This window comes from Phyllopteryx taeniolatus, chromosome 3 (genome assembly GCF_024500385.1).
Source record: "Phyllopteryx taeniolatus isolate TA_2022b chromosome 3, UOR_Ptae_1.2, whole genome shotgun sequence".
In the NCBI taxonomy this organism is placed as follows: Eukaryota; Metazoa; Chordata; class Actinopteri; order Syngnathiformes; family Syngnathidae; genus Phyllopteryx; species Phyllopteryx taeniolatus.
In genome coordinates this window covers 22,600,120-22,621,288 of record NC_084504.1, presented here as the reverse complement: position 1 = coordinate 22,621,288, position 21,169 = coordinate 22,600,120, and the positions used below count along the sequence as shown (strand labels likewise).

The 21,169-nt window shown below is 40.9% G+C and overlaps 1 protein-coding gene across 1 annotated transcript in view; it reads right to left on the bottom strand.

Annotated features, from left to right (window-relative positions):
- Positions 1-594: 594 nt before the first annotated feature.
- Positions 595-21,169, bottom strand: part of commd10 (COMM domain containing 10) — a 49,092-nt gene continuing 28,517 nt past the window's right edge. Inside the window, exons 6-7 of the mRNA XM_061767677.1 lie at positions 1,107-1,166; positions 595-1,026 (exon numbers count right to left, since the gene is read on the bottom strand). Of these exons, the coding sequence (XP_061623661.1) occupies positions 988-1,026; positions 1,107-1,166 (99 nt within the window). The 3' untranslated portion in view covers positions 595-987. The remainder of the gene's footprint in view (positions 1,027-1,106; positions 1,167-21,169) is intronic.

Here is a 21,169-nt window from a genome sequence, read left to right as displayed (position 1 = left end):
TTGTCTCGGCTCGTCCATCTGCTCTGCACACTGGGGAGCTGTGATGCTCCCACTGGCTACTGCAGGTGTTTGTAGTCAGAAATGATCAATTTGGGTTTAAAAAAAAAAGAAAAATACATTCATGATTAAAGGGAATGAGGACATGCAGACATTGAAAATAGCACTCTATAATATTGTACTTTATAAAAGCAAACATAAAGTAATGACATAATTAAGAAGAATGTAAAGAATGTCAATGTTTTTGTCATATTGTTTGGCTTCCATTCAATGGACATTGAGCTGCTCCTTATGGTTTGTGGGCATTGGCCTCCTGGGGGCCGTATAATACAGACATAGGGATATCCAGTGAAACACTATTTGCTAGGAACCCCTGTCCCACTCCCCCAAAAAAGAAAAAGAAATCAGCGAAAAGGTGAATCCGCTGGTGCCGAACTGCGAATATGCAGGGTCCACTGTACATGGAGATGGTCCCAGCTTCTCAGTAAGCTGCTGTAATATTTAATAAAGAAAAAAAGAAACCGAGAACATATCACGCGCGCACACACATTCCTCCCAGAAATTCCATTTGTTTAATGGGAAATAATGAGTCTTCAATGCATTTCACCTCCACATCTGATTTTATTCTGTTTCAATATTACTTTATTTGCCTTCCAAATTGTACTTTGACATTAATTTCCTCTTAATATTGGAATGTCTTTTTTTTTTTTTTTTTTTTTTTTAAAACAGATGACAAATGAAAACCCATTTACAGTCAAACACACCAATTATCATGTTTAAGATGTTTACAAATTGTTTCATTGAGAAAACATCGGAAGTTACATTTCTACAACAGCTCAGCTATGAAAAAATGTGGTACACAATCATATTTATCATACGTTTCTTGAGTGAAGGACAAAAGATGTGTTGCATTCAAGGGCTGTGTTGTTTTTCTTACAAAACTCTTTTAAGCTGTCAGTAAAACACCACCAAAGTGTGTGAGTGTGTCGATCAAGTCAGGGAATCCAGTTGGCCTTGTACAATTTCGAGCTGCAAGAAAGACGAGGTTGAGTAAGGGGGGGTGCTGACATGCACCACACACACATACGCACACACAAATATAGACTGACCTTGTTGTAGAACTCAAGCAGCTCCTGGTGGTTAAACTCAATGAAGAGATTTTCCCGGACCTTGGGAGAGAGGAAGGACACAGATAGGACACTCAACAAAAAGTTATTTTGAGTAATAAGTGATAGGTTTGGACGATCTTCTGCGTTTTTTTGGCCGCTTTCCATAAAAACCTTCATTTATTATTACTGCACTACGGTCAACATATGCTTGCCTCCAATGTGACACCTATCAGCGTGTTTAAAAATAAGTCAAAGTCATCGTATTTTCATATCATTTCTGCTTTGGGTGAAAATAGCAGAGACACTTACATTCACGCTCATAGAAAAGCAAGGTTTATAGTCCTTACAGTGCATATAATGTCTACACACCCTTGTTCAAATTTTTGTGATATAAAAAAAGAGACCAAGATAAATATACATATATATATTTTCCACCACACGTGACCTATAACCTATAAAATATTTCAGAGACAGGAAGTAAAAATAAGTGTGCACACTTATGATATAGATGATGATGATATGATATATATGGCTGTGTGCGGAATTAACCAATCACATTCAGTCATGTTAAATGCTAGTCGTCACATACCTGCCACCATTTAAAGTGCCTCTGGATTAACCCCAAATAAAGTTCAGATATTCTAGTAGGAATTTCATGACATTTTTTGTAGTTACGTCTTACAGCACAAACCATGGTCCATAGAGGGCTTGCAGAGCAACAGAGGGATCACATTGCTCAAAGGTATGAGTACGGGGACAAAAGAAAGTGCAAGGCATTAAATATACTGTGGAGAACAGTGATGACAGTCATCCTCAAGTGGATAAAAGACGGCAAAATGACATCTGCCAGAACTGCATGTCCCAAGAGGCCGACAGCAACATTGAAGGAGTTGCGGGAATTTCTGGCAACTACTGACTGTGTGGGACATGTGACAACAATCTCCCATTTTCTTAATATGTCTGGACTATGGGGTAAGACTGAAATCATACAAAGGAAAAAAAAAAAAACACTAGGTTGAACTTTTTGGCCACAATTCCAAAGGGTATGTTTGGCGCAAACACAACACTGGTCATCACCAAAAGGACAACACACATGCAGTGAAGCATGGTGGTGGCAGCGTCATGGGCCTTAGTCAAGGTTGAGGGAATTATGAACAGTTACAAATACCAGTCACTGTTGGCACAAAACCCTTTACCCTTCAGCTAGAAAGCAAAAAAAAAAAAAAAAAGACTGGAAAGGCCAATTAGAACATCTGAATTTCATTTGAGGTTAATCAGAGACACTTCAAATGGCGGCAGGTGTGTTCTGACACGCAGCCACTAGTTATGCAACCACATCATCTCAGCTGTTCATTTTTCACTTCCCGTCGCTAATTATTTCCCCCGATTGTGGTTTACAGGTTAGAGGTTGCATTAAAATTCTTGTGCACAGTGGGACTGTTCCAGGTCAAATTTGACCCCAGTCTACTAAAATGGATTTTAGATTTACCAGTGTGTTAAATTGAGGAAAATGGTAGCAATGGTGGGAATCTTGAAACTGTGAAAGTGTACATGGCATGAATTTGTAGGGGGTTTTGTGTGTGTGTGTGTGTGTTTTTTTTTAAGAATTCAGTGTTCAAAAGGGCAATTTAAAGGGTTATGGGGGAATCTTGAAACAGTATTGAAATCATCATGGCTGTTATTTTTGCATGTCTTAGCATGTCAGATTGTTTGATAGCCGGTGTTTTTATCCAAAAAACGAGTTGTGTAAAACATAAAAAATGCACTTTCCCTTCTCTCTGAAACATTAAGAATTAAAGATCAATTTACTAATGTCAAACAGGTTATTAATATTTTAAAATAAAGATGGGTTGTTCATAATTTGATAGAGCCAATTATTATGATGATATTCTGGGCAAACATGCTGTCTGTGCATGGGGGGGGGGGAAACATATTCCTTGCCCAAAGCTACACCTGTTTTCCTGTAGACAGTCATGCACACACACAACCTTCCTTAATGGAGGTAAGTAAGGGGCATCATCATCACACCATCAGAATGGAAGGCTGAATAAAAGGTCTACCATTTGGAACGTCATAAATGCGATACACTCTTTCTCATTCTTGTCAAAGGAGCTTTGAAAGATTCGAATAGTGTGGCAGAGATTGTGAGTTGCTGTCTTGAATCCAAAGTGCACCCTCTGTGTCATCATAAGTACCATCAATAAGAGCAACAAAATAGTGGCCAGACACTAAGTTTGAAGAAAGAAAAAAAAAATAAGAAAAGAATTGCACAAAAAGTCTCAAAAAAGCCTTGTCGGCACTTGCAGTTTGCAAGCTTGGAGACCAACTATGGCTTCCAGGCCTGAAACTAACTGACTGGTTAGGTGGGTGGTTGGGTACTGGAAGACGGCGTGTCACAGCGAATCAACGGCAGAGATATTAATTAGAGGCAATGTCAAAAGTTCATAAATGAGTGTGCATGGGGGAGAAAATCTCTTTATCAAAGCCCACCAACTCACTCTTGGCTGCACAGCAGAGGGAGAATGTAGGACATGGTTGAATTAAGCGATTGCAGAGGGAGCGCCGCAAGGACAGCCTCTATAATGCAACTTATTAATTTGTTTTGCCGTTGTGTATGACTCAACTCGGAAACAATGACATCCGTGAGGCTGTACGAGCACCGCTACTGATTTTTCGTATGCATGATGAAGATAGAACCACCTATTTGGTTTAATGGTGTAGAAAAAGTCAACACGTAGGTAAGCACAAAATGCAGATTGCATGTAATGACAAACACAAATAAGATCTGATTAGCATCTGACACACTTACACATGCAGAGTTTGAGGATAAAAGTCTGGCTAGACTACTCGGGCACTGCCGGGTGTGCGTACAGACGGAGCTGTCTTTGGAAGACACAGCATACACACAAGTGTGTGTTGCTTGGCCCGTCCCCTTGTTCCTCAAGGGCTGGGATTTTGCCAAGGCAGGACGCAACAAGGCGCTGACAGATCTAGGCTAACACTAATGGGGATAGGACGCATCACGCTCATCATCGCAGCCCTCGACTACCAGTTACACACACGCACACATCGCATGGCATTACACTGACTTGCATCCATTTTCTGGAGACTTACTACACGATTACACAGTGGAACCTCTAAAGTCAAACGTGCCGGCAGCAGTACAAGTTCCTAAATTTGTGGGGTTTGGAATTATTTAAGAAGTATGTAAATGAGGGAGGGATAGTGGACTGGTACACAGCACATCTGCTTCACATTTCTAATGTTCTGGGTTCAAATCTTGGCTCCAGCAGGCTTCCTGTGTGGAGTTTCCATGTTCATCTCCTGCTTCTTTGAGGCTAAATTCTGGGTATTGTGGCTTCCTCCCACATTCCAAAAACCTGCATATTAAGTTCTGTGAAAACTGTAAATGGTCCATAGGTTTGAATGTGTTGTCTATATGTGCCCTGCGATTGACTGGTCCAGGGTAGGGGTTGAATGACTACAGATTTTTGGTAAGGTGGTAATAGTTGAGTCGATATCGACTAATCAATGATGTAATTCATATTTTTTAAGTTGTCTGCAGGTTGAACACTAGGGTTATGTTATTTGGGGGTGGAGTGTTGTAAAACTAACAAGAAAAATAAAAGATATGACTAATGAAAAATATTTTAAATTCAAACAAATTTCAAAGGTCAACCAGTGTCCCAGACGGCTTGTGATTGACCAAAGCGGTTCAACTTATCACTAAACCCACACAACTGGTCTTATTCTTGTTAGCATTTTCGGCTTTATAAAATACTCTACAATGTGTGTGGCAACTTGGTTGATGGCATCTCTGCAATCTGTCATTATAAATGCAGCCTTATGCAAAGCCAACGTCAAAACTAGTCGCTACTTGCAGTGAAACCAGATGCATAAACATTAATATCATCATCCGCTGAAGTCAAAGTTGCGTGGGGACCAACTGATCCCTCACAACTGAAAGTATGGAGGAATAGAAAGCAGCAAGAAGACGGGATGATCATCATTAATTCACTTGTATCCGGTGTTCCGAAAGCACTGCAATGTCAGAGAATATATTTTGTATGTAGGTTACATGCTGTGGGAATCCCAACACATTAGAGAGCATAATCTAACAGAAGGAAAAACAAACTTTCAAAAAGAAAGGAGACATTTGGACAACTTCATCATTCCACATAAACACCAAGACATACTTACTGTATTCTGTTGCAGGTCACAGAAATAGAATCAATGTTTTAGAGCAAGGATTCTGGTACTATTCCCTGGATGAAACAGCACTTGTTGGTACAGTCCCCTCCAAAAGTATTGGAACGGCAAGGTCAATTCCTTTGTTTTTGTTGTATCCTGAAGACATTTGGGTTTGAGATCAAAAGTTGAATATGGGACAAAAGTTCAGATTTTCAGCTTTTATTTGATGGTATTTACATCTAGATGTATTAAACAATTCAGGACAGAGCACCTTTTGTTTGAAGCCACCCACTTTTCGAGTGAGCAAAAGTATTGGAACAGACATTATTGAACTGATTTAAAGTGAATAACATTTAATATTTGGTGGCATAACCCTTACTTGCAATAACTGCATCAAGCATGTGACTCAATGACTTCACCAGACTGTTGCATTCTTCATTTGAAAGGCCTTTACTGGAGCCTCTTTCAGTTCTTGTTTGTTTCTAGGAATTTCTCCCTTCAGTCTCCTCTTCAGGAGGTAAAATGCATGCTCTATTGGGTTAAGGTCCAGTTATTGACTTGGCCAGTCAAAAACCTTCCACTTTTTCCCCCTGATGAAGTCCTTTGTTGTGTTGGCAATGTGTTTTGGGTCAATGTCTTGATGAAGCTTCTCCTGATTAGTTTGGATGCATTTTTCTGTAAATTGCCAGACAAAACAATTTTGTAGACTTTAGAATTCATTCTGCTGCTACCATCATGAGTTACATCATCAATAACAACTAGTGAGCCCATTCCAGAAGCAGCCATGCAAGCCCAAGCTATGACATTACCTCCACCATACTTCACAGATGAGTTTGTGTGTTTTGGATCATAAGCAGATACTTTCTTTCTCCACACTTTGGCCTTTCCATCACTTTGGTAGAGGTTAATCTTGGTCTCATCAATCCATAAAACTTTGCTCTAAAACATTTGTGGCTCATCTCTGTACTTGTTTGCAAAATCCAATCTGCCCTTCTGATTCTTTTTACTGAGTGGTTTGCATCTTGTGGTATGGCCTTTATATTTCTTCCCTCGAAGTCTTCTTTGAAACGTGTATTGTGATACCTTCACCCATGCCCTGTGGAGGTTGGCAGTGATTTCACTGACTGTTGTCTTTGGGTGTTTCTTCACAGCTCTCAAAATGATTCTGTCATCAGCTGCTGTTGATGTCTGTTCCTCAGTACACCAGTAGTTTCTTTCTTTTTCAGGACAGTCCACATTGTTGTATTGGGTATGCCCAATGTTTGTGGAATAGCTCTGATCGATTTTCCCTCTGCTTTCAGCTTCAAAATGGTTTGGTCTCCCATAGAGAGCAATCTGGTCTTCATGTTTGCTTAACGGCCAATGGAGTTTTCACAGGTGAACTCCAAAGCCAAAAACAAGCACTAATGTTTAAGCAATCAATCTAAAAGGCAACACCTGAGGAACCAGAAACTCCCATCAGTCATACATTCCAATAGTTTTGCTCACTTGAAAGTGGGTGGTTTCAAACAAACAGTGCTCTGTTTAACACATCTAGATGTAAATACTATGAAATAAAAGCTGGAATTTTGAATTTTTGTCTCATATTCATCTTTTGATCTGAAACCCAAATGTCTTCAGTATACAACAAAAACAAAGCAAACAACCTCGCCGTTTCAATACTTTTGGAGGGGACTGTACATGAGCATTAACGCAGTCAGGAATAGTAGCTGCCGGGTCACTATATTAAAAGTAAAAACAGGCACAGTGGACACACTGCAAATTCATTCAGCTTAACATTGGCTTCTGTCAGTTATTTTTTGGTACACCTTTTTTTTTTTTTTTTATGTTTTTGAAATGGTTGGGCGTTTAAAACATTTTATTTGACATGGGATGAACAGAATATCGGAAGGTGTTGACATTCGCCTGGAAGAGATGTCTTAACAGTGAAAAAGATGACAAAATAGGAAGGAGAGCAACCGTTTACCCTTTCTACTATCAACACATTCCCACCCTAAGACACTCTTTTCCCTTTCTTGACAGATTTGAACTCCTAATGTGTGGAAATAACTGTGCTGTACATTGTGACCATCATTGGACACTTCGGTTGAGCCCACTTGCACATTTTAATCTAATATAGTGGTGACTTCTTTCAACATTGACATGAATGGAAATCCTTTTAATCTATTTTAGCTCCCCCCCGAAAAACAACAATGGTGGTGTGATGGAAAAAAAAATTTGTCAAAGGGGCTATTTGACTACAATATGAAACATCGTCAATGACTTATTGAGCAAACCCTGCTGCCAGCAGCTATAGTTTGGGATTGTTTTGCAGTATGTTTAGTCTTCCCATGACCTTCTCAGCCTGAGTCTGCCTGAAAAACGGCGTATAAGAGTTGTCGCTGAAAGGACGCTGCCACGAAAAACGGTGTCCTCATCCACAGCGTTCTGTTGGAGCCATCACACAGTGACAGACACTGAACATCAAAACGTCAGCCATTCTCTAAAAGCCTGCTGACAATAACAAATGAGGGCTGTCAAAGCCAAACACTAGAAAGTGTCAATCAACACTCCGTATTTAAAAACCAGAACCAGCAAGCGCAGACTCAAACGTACATAATTCAAATTCCAGTCTTGAAAACCAATATGAAGAGAATACTTTGTCAAACTTTGTATTATGATATTAGTCGATGAAAAGAGCGTACAAAGGCCAGCATATCTCTCAAATATCCTCATTAGAGAAAACATCTGGGAATAAATTTGCTTTGAACATTCCATCTCCGAAAATTCTTTATCCCACTTAGATTTTTCTTTTTCTTTTTGATAGCTCCTTTGATGTACGTCAAAACTTAAACACAACAGGAAGCATACTATATCTGAGAAGCTTAGAAGAGGGAAGTGTAAGCCTTTGTACATCTGGGGAGATAGTGAGAATTTTGGCAACAACGAAAAGAAAAAACAAGACGGACAAAACAATACTTAGTTTGCTTGGATTTGTCGAGTGAGAGACGGACAAGCTAGGTCAAAACAGACTTCCTCGGCCTGACAGTATGAATTCCTGACTAAAGATGTACACATCCATAACTGTACCACACATTCAAACATACTGTAAAAGGCTGTCTTGGTACTATAAACTCCTATGTTTAAACACAAGAACATGGGCAGCGGAGTAACGTTATATTGCTGGCGTCAGGCCGAAACCTCCCATGTCAAAAATTGATCATTTCATATTTTTTCCACAAATCTATACTATGAGTCAGTCCCCATGTGAGCATGTTTTGTTTTTTTTTCAAATTATTGATCATTCTAAAGCAGGGGTCTGCAACCCCTGAAATAGTCCTTTTTAATTAAGTTGACGGCTAACTGCACATGAGATCAAATGAATGTCAATGGCGTTTTGGGATCAGGGGGGTTCAGAGGCAGCTGATGGAGTCTCTAAATAGGCAGGGGGCCCCCTGTTTCCGAAATCCCAGGGCCCACCCCCATGCCCAGGGACCCTGGGAAAATCTTCCCATTTGTCCCCCAACTTTGAAGCCCATGTATACAGTAAAAAAACAAAGAAACCCCCAAAACTACATATGCATTATTTTTTTTTTTTAACCCCGGTCTAAAGTTAAAAATGGCTTGCTCTATTTGACGATACAATGTTAATGGCTCAACAAACGTCGTTTCTTTGCTTTCCTGAAAAGTGGTGGTTTTGGAGATATGAGATTTCCACCCGACGCCAGCGAAATGTACATTTGAAAGAAAAGATCATTTTTGGCCCATGTTAAGATCTCTCGTACTGTTACTGCACTGTAACACACAACATTTAAAAATGGTACAAATAAGACTGTGATCTGTGTTCTGCAAACAAACAAACAAAAAATCGAGGATAAACATGAACAAATGCATGGTTGTTTGTTTGTATGTGCCCTGCAATTGGCTGGCAACCAGTTCAGGGTGTACCCCGCCTCCTGCCCGATGACAGCTGGGATAGGCTCCAGCACGCCCGCGACCCTAGTGAGGAGAAGCGGCTCAGAAAATGGATGGATGGAAATGTACTGTGTCCCCTAGTGGCAGACATAAGTATGGCCACCGAGGCCAAAGAAAACAATTATGCATCAATTCTGGATAATGATCAGCACAAACTTGTGCATCATCATGGATACCTAAGAACTGTTTTTGCTCAAATTATTGTCATTAAGATCATACAGGACAGGACTTTACCATTTGCATTCAGTAGAAAGGTGTGAAAGCCCATCGACAAAATAGCAAAACGTGAGTAAATTATTGCATCAACACCGTTATCTGGATTCCTAACAAACAGCTTATGCTTGCATTTTGGTTGTTAAGATCCAAGCATTATTCTCTGAGAAATGAGGGAAAATCCCTGAATCCGCAGCAAAATGTCTGGGCTCTGGCTTGGCCCACATCCCAGAAACAAAAAGTAAAGTACAGCTAAAAAGACCAAAAGACACTACGCACTGCCATTGCACCTTCATAACCACAATCAAGCTCAAGCGCTCTCCCACACACACATGCACACATACACACACACACACATAAAGCTACAATGACTGACTGCCCGTGACCTGCCTCCTGTCACACGCTACATGGTGCTTCACAATAGTGGCCTCTAGGCTGCACTAAGATGATGGGAGGTCTTTGCTAACGTCAAGGTGGTTCTGTCTTGCGCTACACTCTCAATTATCGCCACAATCACAATGAACGCACCCTCGCTTTATTGTATTCCTATATCGCTACAGCATTGCCTCACCTCATGCATTAAGTGACAGGTTGTTTTAACAAGCCATCATTGAGCTGTCCATCCTTAACCCTGCTGTGCACCGACGTTTAGTTAGGCGTTGGCTTTGGCTGCAACCAACCCCCTTGCCCTGCCGCTTATTCCCGCATGAATAGAGCGAACCAATTAGTGGAAAAACAGGGCATATGTCTACATGCAAGGGGAGGCAACAGCACAAAACACAACAACAAACCCAAAACTGAGACAGCAGGTGGCGAAGAGATAAGCACAGGTCCCATTTACTGGATGTTGGATTGTGAGAGCACAATATAATTTTTTTAAAGCGAGAATGGATGAAATAAACCCTTTTCATTTTAACTCAACAGTCATTAAACGCATCAGCAGATCAATCAGCAATTATTTTCCCCCAACAGAGACGAGTCTGGATTCATGAGGAGGTAGCAACCAGGATCTAAACAAATCACGTCCTCTAATTTGTCTATTGGTTTTGTCACCCAGGGATAAGGTCACCAGTGCCCCGTCTGCCCAGTCGGAGCATGTTCATGGTCAGTGGTCATTTGCTTGTGTGTGCACGTACTATCAAATCACCTCCCAAATTAAAATCTGCCACATCCTGCGGTGAGGTTAGGAACAAAGGAATCATGACTTGTATTTCCCCTGAGGTTAAAACTGCCGCATCCATCGCCGGTATCTCATATGACCGACATTAAAAGGCTCGGTATATACAATAAAGACAGATACAATTGATGGGCAAATGCATTGGGACACAACTCAAAGTGGACCAATCAGGTGTTGATTAAAGCTCTTGGTTCTATACCTAAAACTCAATTATTCATGTTACTGAGACATTTTTAAACAATTCTATGCCAGTAATTTGTGGGAAACATTTGGGAATGAGTGATTTGGAATAGAAAAGATAGATTAGAAGCATGTCTTCCCCACAGTTCTGAGGTTCTGGGCTCAGTCCTTGTGTGGAGTTTGCATGTTCTGCCTGAATTTACATGGCTTTTCTCTGGGTACCCCGGGTTTCCCCCACAGTCCAAAAACATGTTAGGTTCATTGAATAATCTAAATTATCCGTAGGTGTACACGTGAGTGTGAATTCTGGTTCGTCTATCTGTGCCCTGCAATTGGCTGGCAACCAGTCCAGGGTGTACCCCGCCTTTCATCCCTCGTCACCCACAACCCTAACAAGGACAAACGCTGAAAATGAATGGGTGGAAGGATGGATACTTTATTAAATACACCGAGGGGAATTAAGCAAGTTGGTTGTGGAAGGTTGTGCACGGTCCCATATCGTTCGCCTAATAGCATAATTATCATTTTTTAAAGCTTCTGTCAAACAAGAGAAAAAACAAAAAAAGTTTGACAAACAAGAAGAGTCCAGTTTCCTCGATTCAACCTTCGCGAATTACCATGACTTGGATGACTTAGAATCTACACTGACATAAAGAAAAAACAAAGTTGCCATACACTGGGATAGAGAGTGAGTCGACTTTACACTATTTATTGAGCTTATTGCATACATTTGTGCATACCATGTAATGATATCCACGCGTCTGCAGTAAAAAAAAAATTTTTATTACATCGCAATCACAAAGTTTTTATTGCAACTACGTATGTGCTTGCAAGATGGTAGGAGAAAGTGATGGTGTGTGTCAGGGCTCTCGTCTGGGGCCGTTGTCAGCTCATTAGCTTTCTCAGTTGATGAAATTGAAGAAAAATAAGGAATCATTATGTATTCAACAACAAAGAGTGTGGTTGTTGCAGTATGGAGTGTTCACTCTCCATCTTACACACACACACACACACACACACACACACACACACAGCTGATTGTCACTAGGTAGGCAAGGGTGGGATTTTCACACGCCTTGTCCCCCTCTATCCTTTCAGTACAGTACACAGCATGACAGGAGGACACACACACACACACAAAGCCAGGAATTGTCTGCACTCAGTGGGCCACTCGGAACAAGAATAGCAGAAAGACACAAATCCAACGATGCAGATACATGCACAGGCTGCCTCCAGGCATGCCTGAACAACATTCAGAGAGTATGTTTTTTTTTTTTTTTTTTTTTTTTCCCTCCTATAGAGCAGCGGCCACATAGCTAACCCTTTGTCCACTTGGGGCCCACAACCAGAACAAACACAAAGCCACTATTTAGTCAACTAACAACTTAACTGACAAACGATTGAATTCTGAGATGTTTTGAAGGCATTTTGATGACATTTTGAGAAGTTATTCGTTAGCAGTCACTGAGGGCACTAATCAGGCTGTAAAAGCCACCAAATGTTCAATAATGAAAAGAGTGGGAATATTACAGTTGGAATAATTTTGTGAGGTTTATTCAGTCGGCTCTCCTAAATGTGGGTGATAATGTGTGCATGAATAAAGAATTACAGACGACGAATAAATCACCATTAGTTCATTATATCTAGTATAATATAATGCATTATGTGATGTTGTATTATACTCAAATCCTGCACCAGTGGGTTTGTGAAGATGAATCTATTAGTGTGTATTGAAACTTTATGAGGTCAAACACAATCCATTCCGGAATTCTAATCGACCTTCAAATTGTGCAGATTTATCCCATGTGAAATAAAGGAAATAGAAACAATATGTTCCAGGGCTTGCACATCAGACATTTTAAAACATCCTTGTCAGCCATAAGGTGTAATGATGTGTTTTTCACAAAGTATTCATTGATGAATAAGTGACATCTGCAGTATTTTTAACCATTTTTTAATTTTCAGATTTAGTCATTCAGTTTGTGTGAAAACAAGTTAACAAAAATTGAGGTCATTATTTACACTAATCATTTGAGCGCTATTATTGTAGTGCTGTACCATGTGACCTCAACCTAGCACTCAAGTAGCCATCAATGTGTTTAAGAACTCAAGTTTTCTTCTACAACAGAATTTAATTAAATGGGAGTTTAAAGAGGAGAGAGAGGAAGTCTTTCCTCATTGCCTTGGACATCTTCAAATTTGGCGATTGTCAGGTCACATTGGACAAACACCCTGCGAATCTGCCATCTGCACAGCAGAAAAATCAATCAATCATCAGAGAATTATCGCAGATGAACAATAACCAGACAGATGATCCAGACTTTCATCACAGTCACTTCATTTGAGCGTAAAACGTAAAAATAATGAGCATGCATGCGCACACGTACGTGTCAGAAAAGTTCCAGAATTGGTGTCACAAAAGATACATATCTTTATAATATTAGACATTCAAAAACACAAGTTTCCCCTTTTGAAGTAATCCCCGTGAAGTCTGATGCAGCCTTTTCTTTCATGTTTTCATGCACCTCTGGAAGGATTCTTCCTGGATCTTCCGCAGCTCTGTCATCATGGGCATCTTGATGTCGTCCACGTCTTCAAGTCGGGTTGAAGCAAACACTGCAGGACCTCTTTGTAGAAGTGCTAGTTGACCATCTGGCCCACACTAAAGGGGAAAAACTTGTAGCTTGGGTTTGAAATGCTTTCGTGACACCAGTCCTGAAACTTTCCTGCCCCACCTCGTACGCACCGAAAAATTCATTGAGGTTAAAGCCACGAGGGTTTGTTTTTGCTGAAGCCAGTAACTCCTTTGAACTTTCTTGACACATTCTCGATGGTTACTTGCTCCCCCTCCGTTCACCCTTCAATCACTCACATGGTAAACTTCCCTCCTTCCCGAGGGAAATATGACAGCTCCTCAACCTCTCTCCTCCTTCCTGTGGTCAAAGTTGAATAGAAACCGAGTGCCGGTCTCATCAGACATCTAGCCGGCATGTCTGCAGTGCGTCATTTGACAAATGCTGCGGGTGAACGTTTGCGAGTGGCTTTACAGGCAACAAGCCTCCACTGATACTTGTAAAAGCTCTGTAGGTCTTCTTTTTACACAGTTTGCCTCCAGAAACTCCGGAAATATGAACGTTATCATTGAAGTCGTTTCATAATGTAATGCTTGCCACTTTCTTAATCTTTTATAGAACCCTTAGAGACTTTAAATACGGTTTAGTAGTAGTAGTCAGCACTTTTTGATGCAGAACATTATTATTTTGTGCCTGACAAAGCCAACATACAGCGCATAATGAGAAATCTGAATGTTTACGATATGATAGCCCATCATAATGAAGTTTGATTTATAATCATCCATCCATTTTATATCGTGATTATCCTCATCAGGGTCGCAGGTGAGCTGAAGCCTATCCCAGCTGGCTTTGGGCAAGAGGCCGGGTACACCTTAGAGTGGTGGCCAGCCTATCACAGGATTTATAATCAGACCAGAAAGAAATGAAAAATAAATGTAGCATGGCTGTTGGTGTCCCTGGATATCCATACAGATTACAGGCAGAAAAAGGTAAAACCCATAAAGCTTTCCCTAGACTCAACAAGCACTGTCGTCAACATAAGCTTGACAATATTATTACACAATATATTATATGATATCTGGCAAACTGCTCTTGTTTTAATGACTGTTGGACGGGCTTGAAAATGTGTAACAAAAGCCTCCCCGAAGTCTTTAAATCCAAGCGCAACCTTTAAGACAAGACTCAGGCATGTTTTCAATTATCTTAAGAGGAATCATGAGGTTTCTGTCCTGGCAGTAAATTTAATGTGAGCTGCAAATTGCAAGAAAAACTTTGAGACACTTCGCTCTTTTCCTCCCTCCCATCAGCCTACATAATTCCCATTCGTATCACACGCCCTTAAACTCCAGTCACACTTGTTTAATCCAAAGATTTTACCTTTTTAAACTTCAAGAAGTGTATTTTAGCCCCTCACTCATGTGTATTGACTATGCACAAATGCTGATTATAAAATAATTAACTCTACAGCATCAGCTTCAATAGAGATACAATCTACCCTACGTCCTCAAGTGCCTGGTGTTTTTGTACAAACCCTGTCCCCTAAGGAAGGATCCTTTACACATACAGTGGATTCAGTTGAAGTTGAAGATGGGTGCAAATCAAGTGATGAGGGACATGGAGAAGCCAAACCATAAGCAATTTAATTTCAAGAGTGAAGCAAGACACACAGCCGCGACCCACCACCACCGCTTCTAACTGAGGCCAGGCTGGCCGAGACGCACACAAATCAATAAAACCATTATGTCTTTCCATAAAAGTCTTTGGGTGGTGATATCAGTCTTGCGTCATCCAAGTCTCACTTTAAAGCTAAACATGAGTGAAAGATGTTGTAAGGAGTGCATACAGGCAAGTGGAGCCTATACACACCACTGAGCCAAATTAGGAATTGCCTCGATGAAATTCACAGCAGCATGTGATCTCAGTCTTCCACCTCAAAGTATCAGAATCAGAATCATCTTAATTGGCCAAGTACCGGTATGTTAAAACACACAAGGAATTTGACTCCGGTAGTTGAAGCCAATCTAGCACGACAACAAACAGCCACTATGACAAAATATACATTTAGGACATGAGAACAAGTATGGAGAGTCACTGATTGAGCAATGAAAGGTTACCAGTATTGTGGTAATGCTGCTATGAATCTGAATCCACTCCTAATGATTTGTGTTTCCAAGAATCGTTCTTGCTTTATTTTGTTCTCTTCAGATTAACCTAGGTTACTGGTACTGGGCAGTACCAAAAAATAAATAAATAATAATAAACCATCCCAATTGCAAAGAATTACAAAACAAATGGATGACGATGCTACCATGGTAACAGAAACTTACATAGGTATAACTAGAAATTCTATTTCAAATATTTTGGTCTTTGTGTCATGGTCTGTGTTTTGGTTTGGGTTGTGGTTAGTGTTTCATGTTTTCCTGTGTTCCCTGTTGTTCATGTCGTGTGCTTGTTTAGTTGTGTCCACCTGTTCTCGTCAACCTTCTACCTTGTGTCGACCAATCAGCTCCCTCCAGCCGCTCGTGTCTTGTCCAAGTGTCCCTCGTTGTCTCGTCAATCTGTTTGTATTTAGTTCCCTGGTTTCGTTCAGTTCTTGTCGGTTCATTGTCAATGTAGTATGTCATTGTCAGGTGTCATTGCTTCTGTCTGTGCCACGTCTTAGTTACCAGTCATGTTTTGTTTCCATTTTTGGTTTATTCAAGTGTTTCTTTGTTACTTTGGTTATCTGTTGTGCTTTATCCATGTTCCTTGTTTGCCCTTTTTTGGAGATTAAATATTCTTTTTTGAGACTCCTGCCTTGCCTCCCTGCTTCCCTGCACTTGGGTCCTCCACATTTTTGCCTTGCCTCCCTCTCCTTTGACAACCAATCGTGACACTTTGGTTTGGTTTGGTGGCGGACAACTAAGTGCTGTCCGATTCACAACAACAAGTTGGGTGGCAACCCATATTCCAGACAGTTTTCTAATAAGTCACAATGTGGCAGATTAATGGTATTTTTGTTTCAAAACATTGAAGGAACTGGCAACTGTCTCACAGATTTCTTACACACTCATATGCAGTACAGTGTAGCGTCCTACAGGAGTAAGACCATTGGAGGTCTTAAATGCCATTTCAAGCACATCAGCTGCCTTATTATTGTAAGAATGCACATTATACATACATTATACAGTATGATGGGTTTAGAAACCAATCTCCAAATTCACTTTACAGGGTCTTTAATAGTAAATCAGATAGTGGTGTATTTGTGATGCTTGGACTTAAGACAGATGCCCTCTATGGCCAACAATCCTCCAATGTGGCCTATTTATTAGAAGAAGCAACATTCCGAATCTGAAAACAACAGACCTTAAAATGTGCAAAGCCTCTCCCCATGCTCGTCATTACCATGATTGTTTATCTTCCGCTTCATCCCTCAGAGGAACTACCCGGCCTTGTTAAAGAGGGAGAGGAAAACTTTAAGAGTGGGAAAGAGGCATACATTTCTGTCAGGTCCCAGAACGACGCATGATACCGAGCTATTTCCATAATGGTAGCTTAACAGGCGCTAGCCAGCGGAGTGAGGGGCACGCCGCCCTCATTAAGGCACTCGCTCAGGAACAGATTAGCGTGTCATTAACATACAGGGAGAAGAGGGGGAAATAACCGCTTCCATTTCACAGTCTAAAAAGCTGGCACAGACAAGAGTTAGCGATAAGTGGAAGGGAGTGATGGACTCATTCTCAGGGAAGATAAAAAAATAAAAAAATAAAAAACAATGTACAGTGTAAAATTGGCAAGTAATTCCTTCTGATTGTCTCGGATCATAAATATGCTGGACAGATCTCCACCTCTTTTTGCCCTCATTTTCTGTGCTCGCTCCAGTGTCCAGCTCTACATTCTCATTGGCTCCAGCAGCTACACCAGAATTTGTTGCAATATTAAATAGAGACTGGCCGGTGATAGTTCTCTTTGTTATACCTGCACCGTCAAAAAAAAGGCTACCTTACTGCCAATTCATCTACAGGGGAAGGAGGCCCAGCAGGATAAAGGAAAACCATGGCTAGTTATTTAATAAAAAAAGACTTATTCCGGGGTACGCTGCTGGTCCAATTCACATGTCGGAATTCAATAACACATTGAGGAAGAGCGAATTTTGAATCAAACTAGTAGTACACAGAATGTAAGGAAAAACCTCACGTTGGGAATTGTCAAGCTAATATTCAACAGCGTCTTCACATTTACTTCCAATAATTTGGATTCATGGCCCCTAACAAGTAAATCTGCTCGTTCAAAATAAATACCAGAAAGCTCTAACCTTATCATCTAATCAGGAAATCCTCCTTGTATATAAAAGAAACCCAAACTTCCTCTCACCTCTGATTTTTCTCAGTGGCTTTTACACAATGCTGTCTTAATTGAAATACAAACATTGTCAATTTCATGTTATTTCATTAAGGACATGTCATGCAAGGGGACTATACTTAACTACAAAGAAAATAGAAAATAACCTCACCTTCTTCCAGTAAATTAGTATTGGGATTTTTCTTCCTTCCTCCATGAAATGACTACCCATCATAATGATCTGTTCTATTCCCGCTATTAAATCCTATTTTTACAAAACGGATCACATTAAATCATTCTTTATGCCACCATCTAACTGTATGAAGCAGGTATCATACTACGCCATCTAGGTGAGGGATCGTCGTTACAGAAAGGTTGGCTGGGTTATTAACTCCACAGTGCATTTCTCAAGCTCGACACTAAGCAATGAGAAATACTCAAACATCCCCGAAAAGAATATCCGAGTGAAGCTTAATGATGCCACATGAACTTGAGAGACTTTTTCACCTCCGCAGTTGGCTCACCTCGGTGACAGATCGAGCTTTTGATTTGAAGGAAGACGCTGGGTCAAACTTGGAATTAAGTAAATTTGGTTGATGGACACAAATATACTAGTCATCAGTAATAGGCTCAACCTCATTGAGGGGCTGCTTGTCCCAATTTTAGCCCCTACTAGCTAGAATTCACCTCATCAAACATCCGATTTATAAGTGAACGCACAAGACTAGAGAGACACTTGTTAAGCAGCAGTGTTCTACTGAATTAAAGCTACAGATGGGCTTCAATAACAAATGACCCATACAGGAAGGTCCATTGCTCGCAGGGAGAACAGAACACTGAACATTGAGTCGCAGAATAATGAGCTCCAACTGTGCGGTGAGGTTCTGTTACATGTGAAAGCATCACCTCCGCTTAGCCTGCAGTCTGTCTTAGGTGTCAGCCCTGAAGCTGCAAATTGAGATACAAAACAGCCTGGACCCGCAGATTTGTGGTAATAATGTGCAATTAAGTTCACATTTTCACCTTCTTTAAGGCCACTAAAGCCTCGGAAAATGTTGTATGTGCATTTATAAAACAATGAGCAGGCAACATGCAGTTTATCAGTAATTTGTATAAAGTGCAACTAATAAGTTGACAATAATCAGAGATGTTTTTCCCCAGCATTTTTAAAGGGTGAGTTTGCAATTTTCCAAAACAAAAATCATTTGTTTTCATATTTGTTAAAACAGTCATTATGACTTGACATTAGTACATGGTAACTATCTCTGGCCCCATCTTGCACTTCTGATTTGCTAGACAAGTAACCACCACGTCCTAGAAAAAAACCCCAACCAATCAGAGACAGAAGGCATGACTTACGAGGTTTCATTTGTCGCGCACTCAAGCACACTCATCACACCCCTGCGGCCTCACGCTGACTGACCTGTTAATAACCTTGTTACTTCAGAAAAGCACCGTATTTGTAATGGAATGTTACTACAGCACTAAATATCATCGGTTTGAAGTATTATTTTTTGCGAGGCCGCGGTGGTGCACCCGCGATGAGAGGACAGCAAATGATTGACAACTCATAAGTCACACCTTCGGTCTCTGATCGGTTGTTTTTCCTCAGGTCATTATCAAATGGGAGCGCAACCACTATCATATAGCTAGCATATAACTGAACATTAAATTCATCCCTCCGAACCAAGTCGCATTACAAATACATCAGCTTTATGCAAGAGCAATAGACGCGCCATCTGCATGCTAAAAAGCAATACATTCCTGAAATAACATCCAGCCATGCTGCGTAACATCACAGACGTAATTCATCCCAGTGCAGTAGCCTAGATTCCGTTTCTCTCTTTCAACATCTCACTGAGGGGGGGGGGGAAATAACCCAGCTATGATAGCTTTGATTGTACTTTATCCTTGAAGTGTGAAAAAGTAAACAAAGTGAGGGTAGGGGAGAAAGCAGTGAGGTAGACGCTTCAAGTGTCATCCATATTCCACTGCTATCCTGTAAGTCTTTCATGACCGAATCAAAAACAAACCCAGTGTGTCACGTCTTCACTGTTGGCCTCTAAACTGCCTCTCACCCGGAGCCCTCAGCCATCAATCAACCCTTGTTTTTAGAACCTGCACACCCTTCTCAACACGTAAACATACCACTACCCATCTGTCATATCCTGTATTCACGTTTAAACGTTCATCACACAAGGGCTACACAAAAATGTTGTATATGCATTGTTTATACAGTGTCTATCTTGGAGAAAAAGACCAACAAATGTTGCATTTTGAATTTTCTCCCAACAGATGGAACCTTCAGAAGACAATTAAAAAAAATACCTGAACAGGGGTTAATGCTTTCAAACGGTTTAGGACATTGGGGATGTGGTCTTCAGCTCTGAACATATCTGATTGGATGACTAATGGCTACATTCCGGAGATGGTAGATCCAGCCGAAAAAGTATAAGCCGGGATATCCTCAAGGTCGGGCGAGTTTAGAATAAATCACAGAGTCCAACAAGTCTGGAAAGGTTTCAGGTACTTTTGGTGGTCGCATTTCTTCTAAAGCCATGATGGCTCCCAGGATTAAGCCCTACCCTCCATCCTGGGTCATGTGGACGCTCTGCTGAAGGAAGCTCATCGAGCCCCAGAATAGGCAAATGTCTGTGAAAGGCTTTCCCATGTTTTAAGCCAAGGTTGTGTGCTGTCTCTCTCAAAAATTGATGACTCCTGCCAACTTAAGTGCCTCAGTGCAGATGCGTTTCCATGTTGAACTTTGACATCAAACTGAGGAATCAAGTGAGGTCCCATTGCTTCAGGGCACAAAGTATTGCAAGGCAAAGGCATAAACGATATCCAGTGTGACAGGTTTATGAGGCAAAATATGTATTCATGTTGGAGCCATCTAATTCAGGCTATTCTAGAGTTTTTAAAGTGAGCGAGCAAAACAGCCACTGGCAAGACTGAAACATGCCTTTTGACGGATTTAACTGAATTTCAAACCCAACGACAAAGATTAACCCTTGAAACCAGCTTGTGCATGTGCTTAATTGTCTTCCCTTTGAGGGGTTCCCCCATCCCGGCTGTGACTAAAAGGATTCTGAGGATTTTTAATGTAATGGCAGAGAAAGAAAGTGTCTGGTTTGGAGCAACGCCCAACGAGCGGATAAATTTTATTTTTAAACTCCTCATCAGCCCAACTACACCTTCCTCCTGTCTTCCTCCTCCCTCGTCTATCTCTTTGTTCCGCTCTCCATGTGTCTTTTTAGTAGCTTCAGAGGCTGGGTGTCTTATCGAGGCTTCCCAGGTCTACTGCAAGGCTGTGAAGAGGGTACACCGTAAACCCCGCTCCCTGCTATCGCCCCTGTGGCAGTCACAATGAGGCCGACAAGCATATCCAAGCCTACGGAATCTAACGCCAGCACACACTCCGTTTTTTAAGCCTCACGCAAAAGTCTACTTTAGAG